Source organism: Pezoporus flaviventris, unplaced genomic scaffold, assembly GCF_033815535.1.
Source record: "Pezoporus flaviventris isolate CSIRO_AGI_PZ_B2104156 unplaced genomic scaffold, CSIRO_AGI_Pfla_v1 ptg000154l, whole genome shotgun sequence".
NCBI lineage: Eukaryota > Metazoa > Chordata > Aves > Psittaciformes > Psittacidae > Pezoporus > Pezoporus flaviventris.
In genome coordinates, this window is record NW_026892702.1 from 1,055,358 (window position 1) to 1,078,066 (window position 22,709).

Genomic DNA, 22,709 nt, shown 5'->3' on the forward strand with positions numbered 1-22,709 from the left:
GGCATGCACCCTCCTGATCCTCTGCCTCGACCCCAGCATCCCATCTCAGTACTCAGGGAATGGATCTGAAATAAAGAAAAAAACCCCACTTTTTTGTTTGAAAATACACACATCAGTTCTCTCTGGCTCAGAGCATGGCCATGTAACACCCTGCAGAGCACTGAAGGCATGAAACAGCTCAGGGAAGCAAAAGACAGAAACAAATCAGCTGTGCTGGTGAATCATGGAATCCCAGCCTGGTTTGTGTTGGAAGGGACCTTAAAGCTCCTCCAGCTCCAACCCCTGCCACAGGCAGGGACACCTTCCACTAGAGCAGCTTGCTCCAAGCCCCTGTGTCCAACCTGGCCTTGAGCACTGCCAGGGATGGGGCAGCCACAGCTTCTCTGGGCACCCTGTGCCAGCACCTCAGCACCCTCCCAGGGAAGAGCTTCTGCCTAAGAGCTCATCTCAGTCTCCCCTCTGGCAGGTTAAAGCCATTCCCCTTGGCCTGTCCCTACATCCCTTGTCCCAAGCCCCTCTCCAGGTTTCCTGCAGCCCCTTCAGGCACTGGAGCTGCTCTCAGGTCTCCCCTTCAGGAGCCTTCTCTTCTCCAGGCTGCCCCAGCCCAGCTCTCTCAGCCTGGCTCCAGAGCAGAGCTGCTCCAGCCCTCGCAGCATCTCCATGGCCTCCTCTGGACTCTCTCCAACAGCTCCACGTCCCTCTTGTGCTGCTGCCCCAGAGCTGGATCAGGACTGCAGGGGGGTCTCCCCAGAGCACAGCAGAGGGGCAGGGTCCTCTCTCTGAGCTGCTGCTCATGCTCTGAGGGCGCAGCCCAGCACAGGGGGGGTTCTGGGCTCAAGTGCACACTGAAGCTGGATCATGTGGAGCTTCTTGTCAACCAAAAGCTGAAGTCAGTGTGGCCTCAGGCAGTGTAGGTGAGGCAGCTGCAGGGGTGTCCGAGGACACCCACAGCAACCAACCCCCAGATAATCCCCCTTCTCCAGGCAGGAATTTTAAATACAAATGCCTTCTAAGGAAAAAAAAAAAATAGAACTAATCCTTCCATGCGTTTTTATTTTAAAATAAAACGACTGCCAAACAGTGCAGGGCAGGATGCGCAGCAACACCTGGAGCTGAGTGAACTGAAACGAGGATGTGGCACGGAAGGGTCTCTGGAAGAACCACGGCACTGTACGGCCCTGCAGCGAGCTCAGTGGCAGCCCACAGCGCCAGCACACAGCGCCAGCCCTGTGTACCCTGCTGCCCTGTGCACAGACACACTCCGCGAACCGCGGGGAGGCAGACCTGTGCCCGCGGCGTCAGTTCACCCGGCAGGCTCGGATCATGAGCAGTTGGAGCAGGATGAAGACGGGCGACATGATGAGCCCGTACCAGAGCTCCCGCGTGTGCTCCACCAGCTTCTGGCACAGCAGCATCTCGAAGACGAACTTGAGGCTGAGGATGGTGAGGATCCAGAAGAGCCGCAGCACGGCCAGGCGCTTCTCGCCGTCCTGGAACAGCCGCACCGTCACGATGGTGGTGAAGTAGGTGCTGAGCCCATCAGCGGCGAAGAACGGCACGAACACCACCCACCAGGAGAGCGCCGCGGCCGCGCCGTCCACCTTCAGCACGAGCAGCACGGAGAAAGCCAGCACCGCCAGCCCGTGCAGGAAGATCTCGAAGGTGGCAAAGCCCAACCACTGCACCAGCTCCCGCAGCGAGAACAGCATGGTCCCGCCTCACACCGCGGCACCGGCACCGGCACCGGAGCCGCCGGGCCCCGGCTGCGGCGCTGCCTGGTGACGCCCGCACTGTCGCGGGGTGATAGCGTAAGCAGGAGCGGCGGCGCGGGGATGGCGTGTGGTGAGTATGGCGGCGCTGGAGGCCTGGGACGGAGGCGGGGGCCGGGGGCTCGGGGCCGGGGCTTTGCCCCGGCCCCGAGCCCCCCGGCCCCCGTCTCCGTCCCAGAGAAGCCTGAATGTGGGTGTCAGCCCCCTCCTTTGTAACACCCTTGCAGATGGCAGCACGGAAGCTCCTTGTTCTCTTTGGCAGCCAGACCGGGACGGCTCAAGACACAGCCGAGAGGATCGGCAGAGAAGCCAAGCGGCGGCACCTCCAGTGCACGGTGGAGGCTCTGGACAGCTATGATGTGGTGAGTGGTGATGCAAGGGTGTGCTCCCGTCTCCTAGAAACCCCATTTTGTGGCACTCGGGCATCCTCGCAGACCCTGGCTTTGTGGTGTTTAACTCGGCTTGAAAGGGTGGGGGAACGGAGCGCTGCCCCGTGTCTGTGTTGGACTGCACGCAGCTGTACCCTGCAAGGCGAGCAGCACTGAGGAGCTGCTGCTGCTGCGGTGCCTGTAGAGGAGGTGGTGCCATGGCGGGCTGGGGGTTTTATTCCGAGCCTGGTCTGTCCGTGAAGTCAGTGTGATGTGAGCAGCTTGGGCTGGAGAAGAGAAGGCTGCAGGGAGACCTCAGAGCAGCGTCCAGTATCTGAAGGGGGCCTATAGGGATGCTGGGGAGGGACTCTTCATTAGGGACTGTAGTGACAGGACAAGGGGTAACGGGTTAAAAAACAGGGGAAGTTTAGATTGGATATAAGGAGGAAATTCTTTCCTTGTGAGGGTGGTGAGGCACTGGAATGGGTTGCCCAGGGAAGTTGTGAATGCTCCATCCCTGGCGGTGTTCAAGGCCAGGTTGGACAGAGCCTTGGGTGCCATGGTTTAGTGTGAGGTGTCCCTGCCCATGGCATGGGGGGTTGGAACTGGATGATCTCAAGGTCCTTTCCAACCCTAACTATTCTTTGATTCTGTGACATGTATTTGTAGGCTGCTGACCTGAATGTGCCTTTCCATGTTGTGCCCACAGGCCAACCTCATCAATGAGCTCTTGGTGGTATTTGTGTGTGCAACCACTGGCCAGGGTGACCCCCCTGACAACATGAAGGTAGGAGGTGCTCCTCTCCATGTTGCTTTTACATTCCTGCCCCAGTGATTGGCTTTATCTCTGGAGGCAGCTTGAGCAGTGGTTACTGTTGGCGGGGGGAGCTTTGGAGCAGCACCGCCACATCTGGTGTCACTGATGGGACGCGGGCAGGGAGCTGGGGAGGTTTCAGCAGCTGGAGGGGCTGCACCAGGGCAGGAGCTGCAGCTGTGCAGAGCTCACAGCGCGGTGCCTGCTCTCGGGGCTCACCTGTGCAGGAAGCCCCGCTCCCCGCGCTGCTCTGCGGCAGGAGGCAGGGGGAGGCTCCCGGCAGCCCCGTGACCGCCCCGTGTCCCTGCAGCTGTTCTGGCGGTTCCTGTTCCGGAAGAACCTGCCCTCTGGTGCCCTCTGCCGGCTGGACTACGCCGTGCTGGGCCTCGGCGACTCCTCTTACCCCAAGTAAGCGGCGCCGAGGCTCCGGGTCCGCTCCTCAGCTCTGGCTGCAGCGGGACCAAGGTCACTGCAGAGCGAAGGGGGTGAGGGGGGAGACGGAGCCTGGTTCTAGAGCAGCAGCTCACACAGACTGAAATTCCCTTCAAAATGAGCCCATGAGCCTCCCGATTCCCAGGAATTGGGCTCCTGCCTGTTTCTTTCCTCCTGAGCTCTTCAAGCAATGCTTTGCTGCAGTGTGGCACGCATCATTTTTCAGTCATTCAGTACAGCGATTCTGTTCTGTGTCTGCACTGCAGGACAGCCTGTGTCACAGGAATTTGGGTGGAACAAGCCAAGGGGAGATATGAAACACAAGAGTTTTAGGTGGCAGCCAGACCCATTGCCATTGGTCCCGGTTCTCTCCCAAGAGATTGTTCCCATGTGCCCAAAAGAGCTGTAGTGGGACAGATGGGAGTGTGCCAGAGCTCCATGGGCAGTGAGGGGCGAGAGGGAAGGAGGTGTTTGTCTGGGACACAGCTGTCCTGAAGGGAAGCTGCACCTCCCTGAGTCCCTCCTGGGAGCTGGGAACCGCCTGAGTGGCCCGGCAAGTGGCAGCCAGCATCCAGCTTTAGCCTGCCAGAGGGGAGACTGAGCTGAGCTCTTAGGCAGAAGCTCTTCCCTGTGAGGGTGCTGAGGCGCTGGCACAGGGTGCCCAGAGAAGCTGTGGCTGCCCCATCCCTGGCAGTGTTCAAGGCCAGGTTGGACACAGGGGCTTGGAGCAAGCTGCTCTAGTGGAAGGTGTCCCTGCCCGTGGCAGGTGGTTGAGACTGGATGAGCTTTAAGGTCCCTTCAAGTCAAACCAGTCTGAGATTCTATGGCTCCCTGATCTGCCCCAGGATGGAGGCCCAAGCTGGGCAGGGCTGGGGTCAGGTCCTGCTTGCTGGATCTCTGCAGCTGGGCTTATTCTCTCCTCAGGTTTAACTTCATTGCAAAGAAGCTCCACAAGCGGGTGCTGCAGCTTGGTGGCAGCCCTCTGCTGCCAGTGGCCTTGGGAGATGACCAGCATGACTTGGGGTAAGAGCCCAGTGTAGGGGTGCAGGGGAGGGAGTCCTGGGGTGCACCTTGGTTTCTCATTGGCAGAACTGTGTATGCTTCACCCCATCCCTGGGGACAGCATCATGCTGCTCCCACCATGGGTCTGCTTCTGTGCCCCAGACATGGCAGCAGCCTCCTGCTGCTCTCTGTGAACATGCTGCTCTCTGCTCTCCTGTGCCAGGACCTGGGTCACTTCCTTCCCCAGGGTGTCCATGTCCCCCAGCATGTGCAAACATTTCCTGGCTCTGCCCCAGTCCTGTTCAGGTCGGGGGAGGGGGTGGGGTGTGTGTGTGTGTGTGTGGGGGGGGTGTTTACACAGCTGTACTTGCTGCATTGCAGCAGCCTGAGCTGTGCTGCTGCTCTCCTTGCATGGGGCAGAGGCTGGGTGTGCCCCAGGAGTTGGTGACTGCCACCACCTGTGTGCAGGGGGTTGGTGGTTCTCTTCAGGCATCAGTGGTTGGTCCGCAGAAAGTGAGTGATTGCTCAGAGTGGCTGAGATGTTTCCAGACCTGAAGCTGGGAGGGAACGGCATGGAGTGACTGTGTGCTGGAAGCAGAGCAGAGGTGGTTGCCCAGGGGTGGCTCAGTGGTGTCTGGGTGCAGGTGTAGCAGCACTTGAGCCTGAAGGGATGCTGCTGCACTGCTGCAGCCTGACTTTCCCACCTGCAGGCCAGATGCAGTGATTGATCCATGGCTTGTGGCCTTATGGGACAAGATCCTCGTGTTGTATCCTCTCCCTCCTGGCCTTGAGATCATCAGCCCCGATGTACGGTGAGTACAGGGGAAGGCAGGGGCTGCTGAAGCTGCCTGGGGTGAGATGCTCTGCTTCCTTGGCTCTTTCCTTGGGTGGAGATAAGCTCTGACCAGGAAGCCTCCCCAGGCAGCTTTTGGGGTCCCAAGTATCCCTTGGACTTTGGTCATGGGTGGCCCATCTCTCACTGGATGGGGTGTCCCCCTGTCCCCTGGGTGTGCTGTCCCAGCAGGGTTCTGTCCATTTGGCTGTCCTGATATGCCTCTGCCTAGGCCGCCCTGCTGAGTGTGTATGCCCCACCTCCCTCTCTGCCTGCTCTGAAGCCTTTGGGGTCTCCTTCTCCTGGCAGTCTGCATTGTGTTCCCTTGCCCCAAGCCAGCTCCAGGAGACAGGGATGATGGGTGGTGGGTATGGTGGGCAGAGTTCAGGCCTCTCCCTACCTCCAGCCTCTAGCACTACAGCAGCAGAGGCGCTGTGGCATGGAGGTAACCACACTGCATTGCTTTCCTCTCCACAGCCTGCCCCCAAAGTACACCCTACACTACGTGGCTGAGGACTCCCCACAGCCCAGTGGGGTCCTGCTCCAGCCCACAGCACCCAGAGCTGCTCCCTCCGAGTTCTGTCCCTTCGCTGCTCCGGTGGTGTCCAACCAGCGGCTCACGGCACAATCCCACTTCCAGGATGTCCGGCTCATTGAGTTTGACGTCACGGGCTCAGGGATCACGTAAGCATTTTCCTGACTCCCCAGCTTTGCTGGGTGGGATGGGGTGCCCCGTTGCTTTCCTCGTCCACTCCCCTTTTCCCTAAGATCTGAAGCTGCAGCACTGTGGCTGTGGTCCTGGCTGCACTGTCCCCCTACATGGCAGTCAGGGGTGTATGGCAGTGTCCTGCCCAGGGACCAGCTCTTTGCCTTGTCTGGTTAGAGAGCACAACATTGGTGATGCTGAGGGTTTGGCTGAGCTGTGGCCTCTGCCCCGGTGTGGGTGCTGGATGATGGTGCTGTGTCCGTGGCCTGCCCCATGGCTGCACTCAGCTGATTCCGCTGCACCCTTAGGTACAGTGCTGGGGACGTGGTGATGGTGCAGCCCCAGAACTGCCCTGAAGATGTGGAGCAGTTCTGCCAGCTCCTGCGCCTGGATCCGGACAGACACTTTGTGCTCAAGCCCACAGAGCCTGGTAGGTGCTGCCCACTGCTCCTCTCCTTCCTGGGGACCAGGCAGCTCTGAGCCCTGCCCCAGCCTGGAGCTCTACTTTCCCTTTGCTTTAGCCCTGGTTACAGGGAGCTGAGAGTGGCTGATGGACACAGGACTTGTGCCTGTCTCACGGTTTAGGTGTTCTCCTTCCCTCCCAGCTCTGAGCGCCTCTGGATCCCACATTAGGGATCTCATGTTAGTGTCACTCCTGGAAGGACTCCAGCAGTGTCCTGCTGTGGAAGACCCTGTGGAGGATCCTGCAGCCTCCCCACCCTGAACCAGGAAGCCTGTGCTTCCTTGCCTGGGGCACGCAGGTCTCCCCATTCTGCCCAGTGACCAAGTGCTCACTGCTGGGTTTTTGGCCTGGCAGGCAAACCCAAGAGAAATTGGTGAGGCGCTGGCACAGGGTGCCCAGAGAAGCTGTGGCTGCCCCATCCCTGGCAGTGTTCAAGGCCAGGTTGGACACAGGGGCTTGGAGCAAGCTGCTCTAGTGGAAGGTGTCCCTGCCTGTGGCAGGGGTTGGAGCTGGAGGAGCTTTGAGGTCCCTTCCAACCCAACCAGGCTGGGATCCTATGATTCTAAATTCAGGCCGCTCCTCACACACTTGGGAGAGAAGCAGGAGGCAAGGACAGGCCTGACACATACCACACTGCTGGTTATTTCCACTGCACTGTGTACAGGCAAGGTGGGACCCATATGGATAAGGCATCATCCTAAAACACTTGTATAAAGGACAGCTTACCAGTGGCTTTCTCTTTTGCAAACCTGTGGGCTTGAAAAGCAAGCTGGGAAGAGCAGGAGGGAGTGGGAGCCCACGGGGGAAGCAGTGGTGGCAGTAACTAAAGTTGGCTCCTCTGGCATGCTCATGCAGCAACTGGGTGCCTGCAGGCAGCAGAGCTGCCCTTGTGTGGGTACCTGTGGAGCTGCAGAGCTGCAGGGGCAGCAGGCAGGCAGTGCTCTGCGTTCAGCGCCCTGCTGAGCGACTCCTGCTGCCTTCCCTGCAGGGACAGCCCTCCCTGCCCTGCTGCCACAGCCCTGTTCCATCCGGCACCTGGTCACACACTACCTGGACATCTCCTGCGTGCCACGGCGCTCCTTCTTCCAGCTCCTGTCCTGCTTCTCTACCAACGAGCTGGAGAGGGAGAAGCTGCAGGAGTTCAGCTCTGCCCAGGGCCAGGAGGAGCTGTACAGCTACTGCAACCGGCCCCGCAGGACCACGCTGGAGGTGAGGCTGCGCAAGACGCATGGCAGAGCCACTCTGTGAGGGCTGTGCCATGGAGAAAGCACCAGGCAGAGGATCAGCCATTATTTCTTGGCTGGGGAATTTAATCTACTTCACTGGTGGATTAAGACCTGCTCCAAAGCTGCCTGGGCTCTGTGGTGGACCCTGTGCTGCAGCCTGGGGGTGAGAGGAGGGTGGTGGGACAGGGTTGGTGCTCAGGGTTAGCCGAGATGATGGCTTCAGTCAGGGGCAGCGTGGGACAGCCTCTATCCCCCTGAGAAGCAGGCAGACTGCCTCTGGGGTGTCCCGGGTTTCACCAGCCTTGGTTTGCAGGTCATGTGGGATTTCCCTCACACCACATGTGCCATTCCCCCCGAATACCTGCTGGACCTCATCCCGCACATCAGACCTCGCGCCTTCTCCATCGCCTCCTCCATGCTGGTAAGATCTCAGCCCCTGTTGGCCTCAGTCAGGTTCTGAGCCGAGGGTCTGACAGGGCCAGGGCTCACCACTGGTGCTGTGCACACTGTGGATGTTCAGGCTGTACTCCCAGGCCTTCTGAGCACCTGCAGCCCACCCAAACCCCTGCTCTGCTGTAAGCGTGCGGCACCCTGACATGCTGGATGTAAACCTCAGGGCCCCACAAGTGCTGAGCCTGTCCCAGTGCACAGCAGAGGTCTGGTGTCCTTGTCACAGGGAGCAGTGGATGTGGTGGCGCTTAGGCTGGGAGCATCCTAGGTGGTGTGGTCATGGAAGGGGACTGCTGCTTCCTGCTGCAGCCGGGAGGTGGCAGTGGGACCTGCCCTGGGTGGCTTGCACATGTCAGCCCATGACAGCTGGCATTTGTCCTCCATGGGTGCCTCTTGGGTTGGACAGTGCCTCTTGCTGTTGCCAGCTGTGCAGAGCTGTCCTGGGTCCTGTGCATTCCCACAGCGCTGCTTCCCTGGGAAGATCCCCAGAGGGTTTTGGGCCAGGCTGTGCTCCATTCTTTGTCCAAGTGGCTGTTTCAGGCTGGGACAAGGGTAGCAGGTGCGCTGGCAGGAGCTGGGCACAGGCTTTGTCCTTGATGGAGGCACAGGACTCTTCCTGCAGACCTGTACTGGGTGGGTTCTTGTTTCTCCTGACTCCTGTCTGGGCACAGGCTCATCCTGACCGGATCCAGATCCTCATGGCAGTGGTGCGGTACAAGACGTGGCTCAGCAAACCCCGCCGTGGCCTCTGCTCTACCTGGCTGGCTTCTCTCAACCCAGAGCAAGGTAATTGCTTGGACTCTATGAGAACCTTTATGTGCTTGCGTAGCACCCAGTGCTGCTCCCATGGGACCGTGGTGGAGCTGTGTGGTGGTGGCCATGTGGTGGAGCACCACCGCTATGGGCAGCTGGAGCATGCTGGCTTGGCAGGATGGGCTGAACTCACACTGACAGCCCTTCCTCGCTGCTCCCGTCCTCTTCAGAGCCTTGCATGCTCTTCCAGCTTGCCCTGAGCACCATGAACTCCTGGTTGTGTCCCAGCTGTTCTACCGTCCTGCTCTCAGTGCCCTGCTGTCCCACAGTGGGCTGCTTCTGGTGTCCTGGAGCTAGTAGTGCTCTGACTGCTGGACACCTCCAGCCCCACAGCACCAGCGCTGAGATGGATGGTCCTTCCTTTGAGCACATCCATCCTGGCCTGCAAAGCCTGTGTATGCTGCTCATCTGCTTCAACCACAAAACCCCTCCAGCCTGGTCCCCAGGCAAACATAACAAGCTCATGGGGTCTCCCTGCTGCAGGATGGTAGAGAACTACTTTGTGTGACTCCAGGGCAAGACTGAGTCTTCTCAGAGAAGCTAGATGAGGATCTTCACCTCTCTGGCTCCCAGCAGAGGCAGGTTTGGCCATTCCTGACTCGACAGCCAGGCTGAGATCTCTGCTCACCTCCACTGCTGTCATCCCTGTGTGAGGAGAAGGCTGTCCCACAGCACATGTACTGTGGGGCTCTAGCTTTGCTTTGGGGTTCATTCAGGTGCTTGCAGAGACAGGGCTGAGGCATCTGAAGTGCTTTTCACACACACCTCATGTCTCCATGGCACCGGCGTGCTTGGTGCTGGGGTGGTGCTAAGCCAGGAGCCACCAGGATCTTTGGAGGGTGGTGGGGAAGGGGTGATGCCACTTGGTCTGTTTGCTTTGCAGGTGATGTCCGGGTGCCTCTTTGGGTGAAGAAGGGGGGCCTGAAGTTCCCATCTGACCCTGACACTCCCGTCATCATGATCGGCCCTGGAACAGGGGTGGCACCTTTCCGAGCAGCGATACAGGAGCGGGTGGCGCAGGGATGGAGAGGTGAGGGGTAGCCCTGGCTCTGGGTGCTCCTGAGGGCTTGGACAGGCCCAGGCTTTGCTGTGTTTAGGAGCAGGCTGGGCTCTGGGGCAGGTGAGGACCAAAGCCTGCTGCGTGCAGCCTGTGTGGGTACCCACAGACTGTGCTGCTGTCCTTGGGTTGGGATAGGGCTCTGCAGAGGCTCTTTCTTGGCTCTCTGTGAGTAGGGACAGGTTACTGAGCTCATCTGCTGCACATGGGGTTGTGCTTCTGCCCTTGTCCCATCCTCATTCCCCCAGCTGAGCTGTGGGTCTCGGCAGGAGGCTGCTGGAGGGGAACATGCAGCCCTGGAGAGCTCACCCTACCTGCTCCCCATTTCCTGCTTTACCAGCACCTGGGGGCCTTTGGTTGCCGCAGGTCACTTGGCTTCATTCTGATGTGGCTCCTGGCTCTTCCAGACCAGGGCTGTGAGCTAAGCTCAGCAGAGAGACGAGAGCCACAGGAGCAGTGCCCAGCACTCAGGGTGCTCAGTCCCCAGCACAGCCCCTCTGGTTTGCTCCCTGCAGGGAACTGCTTGTTCTTTGGCTGCCGCCAGAAATCCAAGGACTTCTACTGCCAGGCAGAGTGGGAAGAGCTGGTGGCAAAGGGCTTCCTGACACTCTTCACGGCCTTCTCCAGGGACCAGGTTAGTTCCTAGAGGATGAGGGTGGATAAAGAAGCACGTCAGGCAGCACTGATGGGACTCTGCCAGTGTTTCTGCCCCTGTACCTGTTGGCATGGCCTGAGGAGAGCCTGGTGGCGTGGCACAGTGGTCACCTCGGTGCTGGCTGGGATCTCCCCAGCACTGCAGTGCCACTGCCCAGCTGGGACATGGAAAGCTGGCTGGGACAGGGCCAGCAAGCACCGGAGCAGATAAGGGTGAGCAGCTTTGTTTGGCTGGACCACGTGAGGGAGGAAGGGCTCCCAGCCTCTCACGTGTCACCAGGCGCCTTTCTTGGTTGAGTGCCACCCTCCCCACCGTGTCCCTCTGATCAGTGGCCTTTGTGCCAGCTCTCCCCGAGCCCCAGCCATGAGGAGACAGCTCCTGGAGGTACAAGCACTCCCGCAGCTCAGCCCCTCACTTTGCTCCCATATTTCCCAGGCAGTGTCTGGTATTTTCACTGCCTTGCCCTGCCTCAGTGCCCTTGATGGCACTGACAGTTCAGCCTGCCTTTGAAACAGACATCTGATAAAAAGGGGCAGTGAGAATGGGTATTTCCAGGTAGCTCAGCTGCACCAGTCCTTTTCTTCTGGCTGTGTGCATGCATTGACATGAAGCCAGCACCTTTTATCCAGTCACTTGCAGGGCACGAGTTGAATGCTTCTTTGAAGGCTCTCCAAGTCTTTGATGACCCGGAGCAGCACTGCAGAGGTTTGTTGGGTGACCAGCATGCCTTCTGTCTGGTGGCTCACACCGTGAAGCAGGGACCTGCTGCTCCCTGGAGAGCAGCCCCAGAGCTCCTCCTGCCCTCACAGCCTCTGGAGGGACAGGACTCACATTGGAGTGTGCCTCCCAGCCTCCTCTGCCTGCTCCGTTTGTCATGAGTCTTCTGCCACTGAGCGCTTGTAGTGCCGCACAGGGAGGTGGGTGATACGTAGAGCCACAGGTACAATGGTTGGGGCAGTCCCAGGCACAGATACAGGTTGGGCAGAGAAGTGATTCAGAGCAGCCTGAGGAGAAGAACTTGGGGTGCTGGGTGAGGAGAAGCTCCCTATGACCCAGCTTCAGTGTGCGCTTGAGCCGAGAACCCCCCCTGTGCTGGGCTGCACCCCCAGAGAGTGAGCAGCAGCTCAGGGAGATGATCCTGCCCCTCTGCTCTGCTCTCATGAGACCTCACTTCCAGCACTGTGTGCAGTTCTGGTGTCCTCAACAGAAGGACATGGAGCTGTTGGAGCAAGTCCAGAGGAGGCCACGAGGATGATCAGGGCCTGGAGCACCTCCTGTATGGAGACAGGCTGAGAACATTGGGGTTGTTCAGCCTGGAGAAGAGAAGCTGCGTGGAGACATCAGAGCAGCTTCCAGTGTCTGAAGGGGGCTACAAGGATGCTGGAGAGGGAGTCTTCATCAGGGAATATAGCAATAGGACAAAGGGTGATGGATTTAAACTAACAAGGGAGATTTAGGTTGGATCTTAGGCAGAAGCTCTTCCCTGTGAGGGTGCTGAGGCGCTGGCACAGGGTGCCCAGAGAAGCTGTGGCTGCCCCATCCCTGGCAGTGTTCAAGGGCAGGTTGGACACAGGGGCTTGGTGGAAGGTGTCCCTGCCAATGGCAGGGGTTGGAGATGAATGAACTTCAAGGTCCCTTCCAACCCAAACCAGTCTGAGATTGTGATACCACAGCCATGAACTTGTCAAAACCTTTGCTTTCAGTAAGGCTGGCAGGAGCTGGGATGCTCCATGGCTGAGCAGGATTCCCCTCCTCTCCATAAAGTCCCCTCTGCAGTGACGTCCTGTCACATCACATCTCCCCACGTGCGGACTGATCCCAGTCTAATGTGGCTCATTCCCAGCAGGATGCCCCGGGGTTTAGTGAGACCTGGGTTTGTCAGTGGGTGCTCTGGTATCTGGGAGCTGCAGCTCCTGAAGTGACCCCCTGGGAGCCCAGCCTCACTGGCAGAGCCTCCATCAGCCCTTCTGCCTGATGGTGCTGGTGCTGGAGCTGGCTGCTGGCAGGGCTGGTCTTTGGGATGGGCTCTTTACCCCCTGCAGCACCAGTGCCGAGCGGGGCTGTGCCCGGGGGTGACCTGAGTGCAGCAGAGCTGTGTGGGACCTGCTGACGCTGCAGTGACCGGCTCCTGTGCCAGCCGGGCTGTTCCCACGCACACCTCCTGTGCAGCACACAGGCAGCCTCGGGGGCAGCAGGAGCCTCATTGCCTTTGGGCCTGGATGGGCTGGGAGGAGGAGGTGGGGTGGTGGCTGCACCAGGGCTGTGCAGAGCCCCGTGTGATGGGACACGCGGCTGAGGGCCTGGCCTCCATCACAGTGTCACCTTTGTCATGGAGGAGCCAGCAGTGAACTCAGGCACGTTGGCAATGGTGTTCTCTTGGGCGGGAGCCAGGGCTGTAGGCAGTTGCTTGGATGCATGAAGTCTTGTGGATTAACCCTGTGGGAACTCTCCTCAGCTGGGCTGGGCTGTGCCAGAAGTCCCCAAGCCCAGTCCTTAAGCACAGCGCAGGGCAGGGAGTGGGACCAAGGCCACCCCTCCAAGCTTTCTGTCCTTTCAAGCTGGTTCCAGTCTCCAGGAGCAGCAGCCAAGGGTGTGGGGAAGGGTCTCTGCCCTGCAGCAGCCTTGGTAAGGGGGTGCGTAGATAGGAGAGGTGAGGGCAGGAAAGGAGTCCTGGTGGGGACTCCCCAGTTCATGGCCCTGGGCTCTTCACCAGAGCTGGAGCAGGCAGGAGCAGCCGGAGGATTTGGGGGTGCTACTCGGGGCACGTTCCCCACTGAAGCTCCTGCTGCTGCACCCATCTCCCAGCACCCCATCCCAGTGCGCTGAGATTAGGAGTGGGGATCCCCTTCCCTGTGTGACAGTTCATCCAACTGCTCCTCCCAGTCTGTGCTGCCCCAAGCTCCTGCAAACAGCCCCTTGGAACAGTCCCCAGGGTCAGGCAGGCGTGATGGGGCTGGAGCTGGAGCTGAGGCTGCTGGCAGGGCTGGTGGGCTCAGCACTGTGTTTCCCTGCAGGAGGAGAAGGTTTATGTCCAGCACCGCATCCTGGAGAACCGCAGGCTGGTGTGGGAGCTGCTGAGCAGCAGGAATGCTCATGTCTACCTGGCTGGGTGAGTGCGAGGGCTCTGCAGGGATCAAGGGAGCAGGGGTTCATGTGGCTGCTTCCCACCTCCCCAGAGTCATTCTCGGCAGGTCTGTAGGGCTGCAGTGCCTGCTGCAGAGGGACCAGCCTCTTCCTCTCTGCGTGTCCTGCTCCACAAGCCCTGGGGTTAGGGAGCCGTTTCTCACTTACCCCGTGCTCTGATGAGGAGGGGCAGAGCCACAGCCACGGTAAAGCTGCTGCAGCTGGCCTTGTGTCATGTTGCAGTGCAGCCTGCCTCCTCTGACAGCACAATCATTCACCAGGCTTGGGCTGGTTGGAAACCTTGGACTGTTGGCCAAAATGTGTGGCCTTTGGAGGCAGAGCATCTACAGCTCCGTTCCTTGCTCGTTGGCTCTTTTCCTGGGCAAAGCCCTTAACCTGCCTGCCCTTGTTGCTGCCTGTGTGGCTGCAGGGAGGACGCTGCTCCCTGCTGCCCGGGGTGAGGGTTGTGAAATGCTTTGGGCTCCTTGAGCAGGTGAGAGGCTGGGGATGGTGTTTGTCGTGCACCCCATGACCTGGGAAGCGCTGAGCAACCCTGGGCCTTGCTGTCGACATGAGCAGCAATTGCAGGAGGCTCTTCCCTGCCTGTCCTCCACAAGAGCAGGAACTTCCCTGGTGCCTCGTGGGGTGGGACTGGCCTCAGTGCATTCCTGGGAGAGGGAGGTTCTTGGTTACTGCCCAGGAAGCTAAGGCCAGGCCGCTGCCCCTGCTCTGCTGTGCCTCGCTGCTCCACAGGGCTTCCTGGGGCCCTTACCCCAAACCAGCCATTCCTTCCCATGGAGCTGGGGTTTGGGTTCCGTTTCCTCCATCAAGCTGCACTTGGGACTTGGGGTTGTGTCTCCTTCCACAGCCCAAATGCTGAGACTATAGGGCAGCTGGTTTTTTCTTCCTGCGTTCTTTGCTACTTTCTGGCGCTGATGGAGACACCCTGGGGACAGCCAAAAAAGGATAAGTGTCTTGGAAAGAGCAGGGCTTGCACAGATCTCCCCATTGCAGAGATTGGTAGTGGCCATGAGGGTGGTGTTTTGGACATCAGGGTTGCTCTGAGACCCATCTTTGTCCACAGCATGGGGTAGCCTCAGCCCCAAGCAGGCGGGTGAGACTGGCACAGGGTGCCCAGAGAAGCTGTGGCTGCCCCATCCCTGGCAGTGTTCAAGGGCAGGTTGGACACAGGGGCTTGGAACAAGCTGCTCTAGTGGAAGGGGTCCCTGCCCGTGGCAGGGGTTGGAACTGGGTGAGCTTCAAGGCCCCTGCCAACCCAAACCAGTCTGGGATTCTATGACCTGAGAGCCTCACCCTCCTTGTACAAATGCCAACTGTGCTGTTCCCAGTGGGCACTTCCCCACCCGTCCTGACCAGCCCACACCACACTGATGGATACCTGGGATCACAGTGCCCTTCCGTCACCCCCCAGACTCTGATTTTCCAGTGGGATGCCAAGCAGGAAGGTGCAGGTGCCCTGGCCTCAAAATGGCCTCTTGTTCACCTAAAAATAGTATTGAGTTTCAGCCTCACCAGGAGAAGATGGGAAAGTGGGTCCTGGGCTGCGTGTCCCTGAGCACTGGCCCTGGCCCTGGCCCATGCAGCACAGTGGTTTTGCTGCCTGGGGCAGACTCTGGGGAGCCAGGGCTGGATCTTGTCTATGATTGTGCCCAGGGGGAAAAAGGTTGCAAATCTCCCTTATTTTTTTTCCTGCAAAAACCAGCTATTTGACATGTTTTGCATCCCAAGCCCGGCTCCATGATCTTGGACTTGCATATTGGTGCCTGACTCAGAAACAATGCGACTTCCAAAAAAAGAAGACCTCCTTTCTGTGTATTTTGGGATGTTAATCAGCTTCAAACGCAAGTCAGAGCCCTGCCTTGTTCCTGGGGCACAGCAAGGACGTTACCAGCTGCTTGTGCCAATTGGAGCAGCCTGGGAGATGTTTTATTAGCTGTTTTTTTCTCGCACAGTCAGTTCATCAAATGAAACTCTCTCCAGGAAAAATTCTGAATATCTGATTTCCCATGAGAACTAATTGTGCTTGGAAGGGCTGGATCCTGTTTGGGTATCTTCTACACAGGAGCTCACATTTTCTTCACCATTTCTCTTTATTTGGAGGTTTGAATTGGCTTTGGTTGCAAATATCAGAACAATCACTGCAGATGTCTTGCAAGGAGGTGGCAGATGATGGACGCGGCTGCTCCTTCACAGCAGTTGTCTCGCCAGCTCAGGATCAGACACGTTCCACACTGTTTCCCGAGATGAAAGGACAGTTTCCTGTTCTCCCACTGATAAATTACACCTCGTGCATATTCCTCATGTCCCTCTAATGAGCGTGATAGGAAATGGAGCAACATGGGGCCCCAGCTAAGGCTCCTTTGCCATGTCTGTGCTTGCAAATGCCACCACTGAGAAGTCCTGTGTGGATGATGGTGCTGCTCACTAGGGAATGCAGGAGCTGCTTCTCAAAGCCTGTCATTTATTCAGTGCCAGGCAGCCTGTCTTGCAGGGTGAGGCAGGTTCCCCCCTGTTGCTGTGTGCTGGGGTGGTGGGTTCAGCTGGAGGAGATGATGCTGCCTTGCTTTGCCAGGGCACTGGGGCTGCTGATATGCCCTAGCTTTCCTTCTTGCCCTCCATTGCACCACCTCCTCTCTCCTCCAGGAATGCCAAGCAGATGCCAGCGGCGGTGGCAGAAGCCCTGCAGTCGGTGCTGCAGCTGGAAGGTGGCCTGTCACCCTCTGAAGCAGAGGAGTATTTAGCAGCCCTGGAACGGTCCCAGCGCTTCCAGTCTGAAACATGGTCATAAGCCTGGCTCCCGGCCTCCCCCTTCCCATGAACTGTGCCTGAATAAAGGAGCCAGCAAAAGGATCCACCTCCAGCATCATCCTTGAGATGAGATTATGGCAACCAGGACAGGGGTGTAGCAGAGGGAGTGGATTTATCCAGCCAGGCCCCCCTAATGGCAGCAGGGCCACTGTGAGCAAGGGGAGCCCGACTGCTGGGTGTGAGTTTGGTGGGATGAAGCCTGGCTCCCCATGCAGGAGTGGAGGCGAGGGATCTGGTGGAATGCTGCTGGCTGGCTCCTTATGGGACTAAGCTGCCATCCCATCCACATGCTCCAGCTCCCAGGGTCCCCATGTTGAGCAGGTGAGCAGCACCTGCCGGCATCGCTACAGCTCAGTGTTGGTGTTGGCTGGTGGTGGTGGTGGGACCTGGAGGAAGTGAGCTGTTGCATGGAGCCTCTCCACCCTGGCATTAGTCAGCGGCAGCAGCACTTGCTGCAGGAGGCTGCCTTGACAGACCTGTTCCCCCTGTCTGCATCCCCGCCAGCGGGGATGGGTGCAGGAGGAAGCTTCCATCCCTCTGTTCATCTTCCTGAGCTTGCTCGATGCCAAGGTCTGAGCTTCCCAAATGCCAGTTCCCATTGAGTTATCCCATTCCCTGGGCACCTGCTCTGCTGAGCCCATCCTCTGGCTCATCCTGGAGCTGCTTCCAGCCTGTTCCCTGGCAACCTTGGGCTGTGCTCCATGATGACTGTGCTACTGCCCCAGTGGGGCCAGTGCCACCACCTTTCTACCCCAGTTCAGTGAACTTGGTGCCACTGTGTAAATAGCAATTAGGGCCTAGGGCATGAATCAGCTCGGGACAGTCCTGGATGAGGCTGGGACAGGAAGGGACAGTGATGCCACACCACGCCTGTGACCCAGCCACCATCCCACACACTGGATCTGGGGTGATGGCGAGCGGTGCCCGGGGGCATTGCGGGAGCTGAGCAATGAGCACTGCGGGGAGCGGAAGCAGGGTGATTTTTGGGTCTCCTCACCAAGGAGAGCTCGGCTGTGAGGAGCTGCTGCGCTTGCAGGCTTGGGCTGGGCTGTGTGTCCCCATGGCCCAGGGCCAGCACAGAGATGCTGCATGGCAGTCATTATGCTGGTGACACTGTCCACTAGCATGGGATGCTGTCCAAGCTACATCCTTCCTTCCAAGCCCTGCAAGCTGCTCAATGGGGCTCAGCAAGGCAAGGTGGCCCAGGGCAGGGACGAGCTGAGTGACTGGGATTGGAGCTGGGGAGCTGGACTGGGGAAGCACAGGGCCCATGCTGGGGTGCTGGCTGGGATGGGAGCTGGGGGCTGGCTGGGATGGGAGCTGGGGGCTGGCCGGGATGGGAGCTGGGGGCTGGCTGGGATGGGAGCTGGGGTGCTGGCTGGGATGGGAGCTGGGGGCTGGCTGGGATGGGAGCTGGGGGCTGGCCGGGATGGGAGCTGGGGGCTGGCCGGGATGGGAGCTGGGGGCTGGCTGGGATGGGAGCTGGGGGGCTGGCCGGGATGGGAGCTGGGGGCTGGCTGGGATGGGAGCTGGGGGGCTGGCCGGGATGGGAGCTGGGGGCTGGCCGGGATGGGAGCTGGGGGGCTGGCCGGGATGGGAGCTGGGGGGCTGGCTGGCATGGGAGCTGGGGGGCTGGCTGGGATGGGAGCTGGGGGCTGGCCGGGATGGGAGCTGGGGGCTGGCCGGGATGGGAGCTGGGGGCTGGCCGGGATGGGAGCTGGGGGCTGGCTGGGATGGGAGCTGGGGGGCTGGCTGGGATGGGAGCTGGGGGCTGGCCGGGATGGGAGCTGGGGGGCTGGCCGGGATGGGAGCTGGGGGCTGGCTGGGATGGGAGCTGGGGCCTGGCTGGGATGGGAGCTGGGGGGCTGGCCGGGATGGGAGCTGGGGGCTGGCCGGGATGGGAGCTGGGGCCTGGCTGGGATGGGAGCTGGGGGCTGGCCGGGATGGGAGCTGGGGGCTGGCCGGGATGGGAGCTGGGGGGCTGGCTGGGGCAGTGCCCACGGGCAGTGGTATGGGGGGCAGTGGCCACAGAGGTGACTCCATTTGTGCTGGGTGAGGAGGAGAGGCGGCCGTGGGCCCAGCTCCTCCCCGGCTGCGGCGGGAGCTGATTGGCGAGGGCATGGCCGCCTGCCCCGGGCTGCCTGCATTTGAGCCGCTTCCAGAAGCTGACAAACCAGACTGGTCAGAGCCAGGAGCCAGCCCCAGCCCTGCCTGGCCCAGGGCAGCTCCTGCGCCCTGAGCTGGCACCGCGGCAGCACCAGCTCGTTGCCTTCTCCTCCAGACTGTGGCGGGTCAGTTCTGCATCGGCGCTGGGCAGGAAGAGGAAGAGGAGGAGGAGGAAGTGACTTTTGGATGCTCACGATCACCTCAGCTCTCGGGGTGGCCTGTCGGTGAGGGTGATGGGGGCACACGCTGCTCTGGGGGGTCCTGACCTGTCGGTCTGGGAGGGAGCCCCAAATCGTGCCGGAGGAACGGCGGGACTCGGTGCAGATGCTGCTACCCTTGAGCCCTCTTGGCACCGGTGCTGAAGGCCGCGTCCTGCCCTGGAGCAGCACCCACAGCCTGCACCCAGCCCATAGGGGACCCAGCGGGTGTCGGTAAGGGGGTGCCTGCCTTATGGCTGCCCCCATGGAGCCAGCAGCAGGCGAGGGAGCAGAGCCTGGCCCACAGCCGGTGCAGGCAGCAGGGGAATGCTGTGCTGGGCAGCAAAGTGAGACTGAGGGCTTGGGGGGTCCCCAGGACCTACCCCAGCTCTGCGGAGAGGCTCCCACCGCTGCCTGGGGACTCTGGAACCCGCCGCCGGTGCAGGATGCAATGGAGCCTCTCCTGCCCAGGCACGTTGAGCCGCCTGCCCACGCTGCCACCCTGCCTGCGGGGCATGACCCTCCTGCTGCTGCCAGCCCCATCCTGCCGCATGGGGAGAGCCCAGCATCGTGGAGGGGTTCCCCCAGTCTGGAAGGTGCCTCCAGCTCCATCCTGAGCCTCTCCATTGAGGAAAAGCAGACACTGAGCGATGAGGCGGTGGCAGTGGAGCCGTGCCACTTGCCGGCGGGTGGTGAGGATGAGTGCCCCATCTGCACAGAGCCCTACGACGAGCAGCGGCACAAACCGGCGCTGCTCAACTGCAACCACGGGCTGTGCCGCGCCTGCCTGCGCGCCATCATGGACACAGCTGCCAGCGCCGAGTTCGGCCGCGTGCGCTGCCCCATCTGCCGCCAGAAGACGCCCATGCTGGAGTGGGAGATCTGCAAGCTGCAGGAGGAGCTGCTCCTGCTGCACGCCCAGCCCGGCTCCCCGGGGACCCTGGTCAGCCCTCGGCCCCCTGCCCTGCCACCGCGGCGCCCGGGCCTCGCCGGCGCCCTGGAGCATCGCTTCCACGTGCGCTTCCACACCAGCCGCATGTTTGGGTGCCTGCCCTGCATCCGCTACCCAGCCTGCCTCATCCGTGCGCTGGCGCGGCTCGAGCGCCGCTGCCGCTGCTGCTACCTCCTGCTGCTGGGGTTGCTGCTGGTGGCAGAGATGCTCAGCCTGCTCCTCATCTTCCTCCCCGTCCTCCTGATGGTGCTGCTCTTCCTCATCCTCGACAAATAAGCCTCCATGGGCCATGCAAGGGGAGAAGAGGAGCACTGCTCCCGCTTCGCCCCTGGGGTGAGGATGCCAGGGTGGGAGCACGCCTGTGAACCTGGATGCCCGGGATACCCTGCGCTGCCAGTGAGCCCAGGGCGGTTGAGGCAGCAGAGGAGGTGGAGTGGGCAGCCAAGGGAGGTGATCCTGGAGCTGGCCATTGCCTGCGTCCCACCACGCACCAGGTGACACAACACTGCAGCAGTGAAGGGGCGGATGGAGCAGGAGGGCACATACTTGGCATGGGCTGGGAACCAGAGGGGCTCTGCGGGCAGAGCAGGGCTGTCCCCCATGGGGGCTGTGCCAGGGGCTGCACTGCCTGTGTTGGGACAGATGGACTGGGCTTCCCCAGCATGGACTGGAAATACAAGTGGCATTTGTGTCATGGCTGTGCCCAGCTGAGTTCAGTGCTTGGTCCATGTTGAGCATGTCCCTTTGGGGCCCCATGGTGACACAAGGAGGGGATGGGGACAGCCCGTGGTCTCCAGCCACCCTGTGAGAAGGTGCTGCCCCCACCCCTGCACCTCCCAGCCTGCTGAGTGGTGCCAGCCCGTGCTCATGCTTTGCTCTTCCTGGCGATAAGAGAGCAAACACAGCTCGGTGCTGGCAGCCAGCTCCAGTGGGCACTATGGCTGCTGGGAGGCAGGAGTATCACAGAGGTGAGCAGGACGTGGGCTCTGCTGCTTGCTTGCAGCTGGGGCAGTGTCCCAGCCAGGTGATGCGCAGGCCATGGTGCATCTCCTCTGCACCCTTGTTCCACTACACACTGCGGAGCACAGGCCTGGCAGATACTTGTTGGGGGCAGTTATACCCTGGGGGGATGGGAACAGGGGCGGCTCCTGGCTTTCTGCCACCTTTGGGCTGGTGGTGGGTAGCAGGGAGATGTCAGAGCCCCAAGATGCCATGGAGGGGTCAGTCCCTGCACTGCTGATGCTCATCTTCGCAGCCTGGCCTGTGCTGCTCATTTATCACCACCAGCCCCCCGCCTTGGTGCCCTGCAAAGCCCCACACAGATCCTGTGCCAAATCGCCCCCCTGTGCTGTCCCCCTTCCCTGTGCCTGGCTCCTCTGTGCCCTGCCCTCCTGCCTGGCTGTGCCAGGGTTGTGCAACCAGCTGCATGTCCTGGCTTTGCCCTTCTCCCCCGGAAACATGCTGCGGGCACCTCCCCAGGGCTGCGGCTGGGGGGGACCATGGGGTACCCCCTGTCCCCCTTCTGCTTCCCCTTTCCCTTCCCCTTCCTCCAGCAAAGGTGGGGAGCCAGCAACTGCTCCCCTGCCCGCACAGCCCTGCGGGAGCCCTTGTGCCCATGGGGGCAGAGGTGTGGGCCGTGGGCTTTGCCGGGGCACTCGTAGCATCAGCTCTGCCATGTGCTGCTGCAGCAGGAGCCGAGGTGCCGCAGGTAGGAGCAGGGCACCCCAAAACAGGCCATGCTGGGAGGTGGCTGCAGGCAGGGTCCCCCCCACCCCCGTGGCACTGAGGAGCATTTATTTATACCAAGTGGAGCAGCTCCATCAGGAGAAGCCCCAGCTCCGCCCTGGCCAGGGGCATTTTCAGCTCGACGGGGCTGGGGGGGCTCAGGCATCCGGGGCGAGGGGGGGGGGTCTGCCACCACACAGGAGGCCTGGCCTGTGTCCTGCTCTACATTGCATGGGGGTATTGTGGGCGTTTGGGCAAACCAGGCCAGAGCTGTGCCCACAGGGACACGATGGAGCATGATGAGCCCTTTGCGCCGTGGCTGCCGGCTCCTCTTGGGGCTGGAAGCTGGAGAAGGACACCCAAATACCCTGGGGATGGGGTCCCTGGGAGGCTGTAGTGTGGGACCAACCCCATTGGTGATGCAGAGCCCAGGGGTGCTGCCACAGCTTCCTGCGTGCACAACAGGCTGGGTTGTGTCTGCTAGCAAGGACTTGGGTATATTTAATGTGCAGAGATAGCAGCGAGAAGCATCAGCATTATGAGTGGCACTGGCACCATGAGCAGCACCAGCACTAAGAGCAGCACCAGCACCGAGAGCTGCAGCCCACAGCAGATGCCCAGAGCCACAGAAGACTGCAGCAGGTCTCTGACTGCAGGGCACGTCCCCTGGCACAGCATCCCCAGAGCCCCACACATGCACCTTCTGGTCCCTCACAGTCCCCTTATACCCCCACTGAGCACCACAACCTCCCCCAGCAGCCATATGCACGCTGTGCACACCCTGCTGCAGCCCCCATCACCCTCCTGCAGTTCCTGCACCCCAGCCTCACCACATGCACCTCTGTGCAGCCCTCATCCACCTCCTCACCAGTCCCCCCAGCTCTCCTTTGCTGCACCTCAGTTGCTCCATTTCAGTGTGGAGCCCTCTCCCCACCAACACAGACTCCAGCACAGCCCCCCAAAACCATCCCATCTGCCCCAGTGGCCCTCGCAGCCCTCCCCTGACACCCCACACAAGCCCCTGATGTGACATTGCATCCCAAATGCTTCATCACATCTCCCAGGTGCTGGCATAGGAGGGTGATGTGGTGTCCCCAGACCGGTGACATCGGTCCCCATCCCCACAGGGA

At 60.6% G+C, this 22,709-nt stretch overlaps 3 protein-coding genes across 5 annotated transcripts; 2 read left to right on the forward strand and 1 right to left on the reverse strand.

Annotated features, from left to right (window-relative positions):
- Positions 1–1,274: 1,274 nt before the first annotated feature.
- TMEM203 (transmembrane protein 203) lies at positions 1,275–1,710 on the reverse strand. Its single transcript, XM_061479585.1, has one exon. It carries the CDS (start codon positions 1,707–1,709, stop codon positions 1,299–1,301), a length of 411 nt encoding a protein of 136 aa, XP_061335569.1. The 5' UTR covers position 1,710; the 3' UTR covers positions 1,275–1,298.
- Positions 1,711–1,785: 75 nt separating this feature from the next.
- Positions 1,786–16,581, forward strand: NDOR1 (NADPH dependent diflavin oxidoreductase 1). 3 transcript variants are annotated; one of them, XM_061479606.1, is made up of 15 exons: positions 1,786–1,842; positions 1,997–2,131; positions 2,847–2,924; positions 3,262–3,359; positions 4,308–4,406; positions 5,096–5,197; positions 5,695–5,901; positions 6,232–6,353; positions 7,375–7,595; positions 7,926–8,033; positions 8,734–8,848; positions 9,759–9,905; positions 10,448–10,566; positions 13,602–13,696; positions 16,375–16,581. In XM_061479606.1, the coding sequence occupies exons 2-15, from the start codon at positions 1,997–1,999 to the stop codon at positions 16,517–16,519; spliced, it is 1,791 nt and encodes a 596-aa protein (XP_061335590.1). In that variant the 5' UTR covers positions 1,786–1,842; the 3' UTR covers positions 16,520–16,581. The 3 variants fall into 3 exon arrangements, with proteins under 3 accessions (XP_061335590.1, XP_061335591.1, XP_061335589.1); XM_061479607.1 differs by lacking the exons at positions 1,786–1,842; positions 16,375–16,581 and adding an exon at positions 15,832–16,368 and having other exon boundaries at positions 1,974–2,131; XM_061479605.1 differs by lacking the exons at positions 1,786–1,842; positions 16,375–16,581 and adding an exon at positions 15,434–15,820 and having other exon boundaries at positions 1,974–2,131.
- Positions 16,582–18,479: 1,898 nt separating this feature from the next.
- LOC133283123 (uncharacterized) lies at positions 18,480–20,550 on the forward strand. The gene has a single exon (XM_061479619.1). The coding sequence runs from the start codon at positions 19,156–19,158 to the stop codon at positions 20,128–20,130; it is 975 nt and encodes a 324-aa protein (XP_061335603.1). The 5' UTR covers positions 18,480–19,155; the 3' UTR covers positions 20,131–20,550.
- The last annotated feature ends 2,159 nt before the right edge of the window (positions 20,551–22,709 follow it).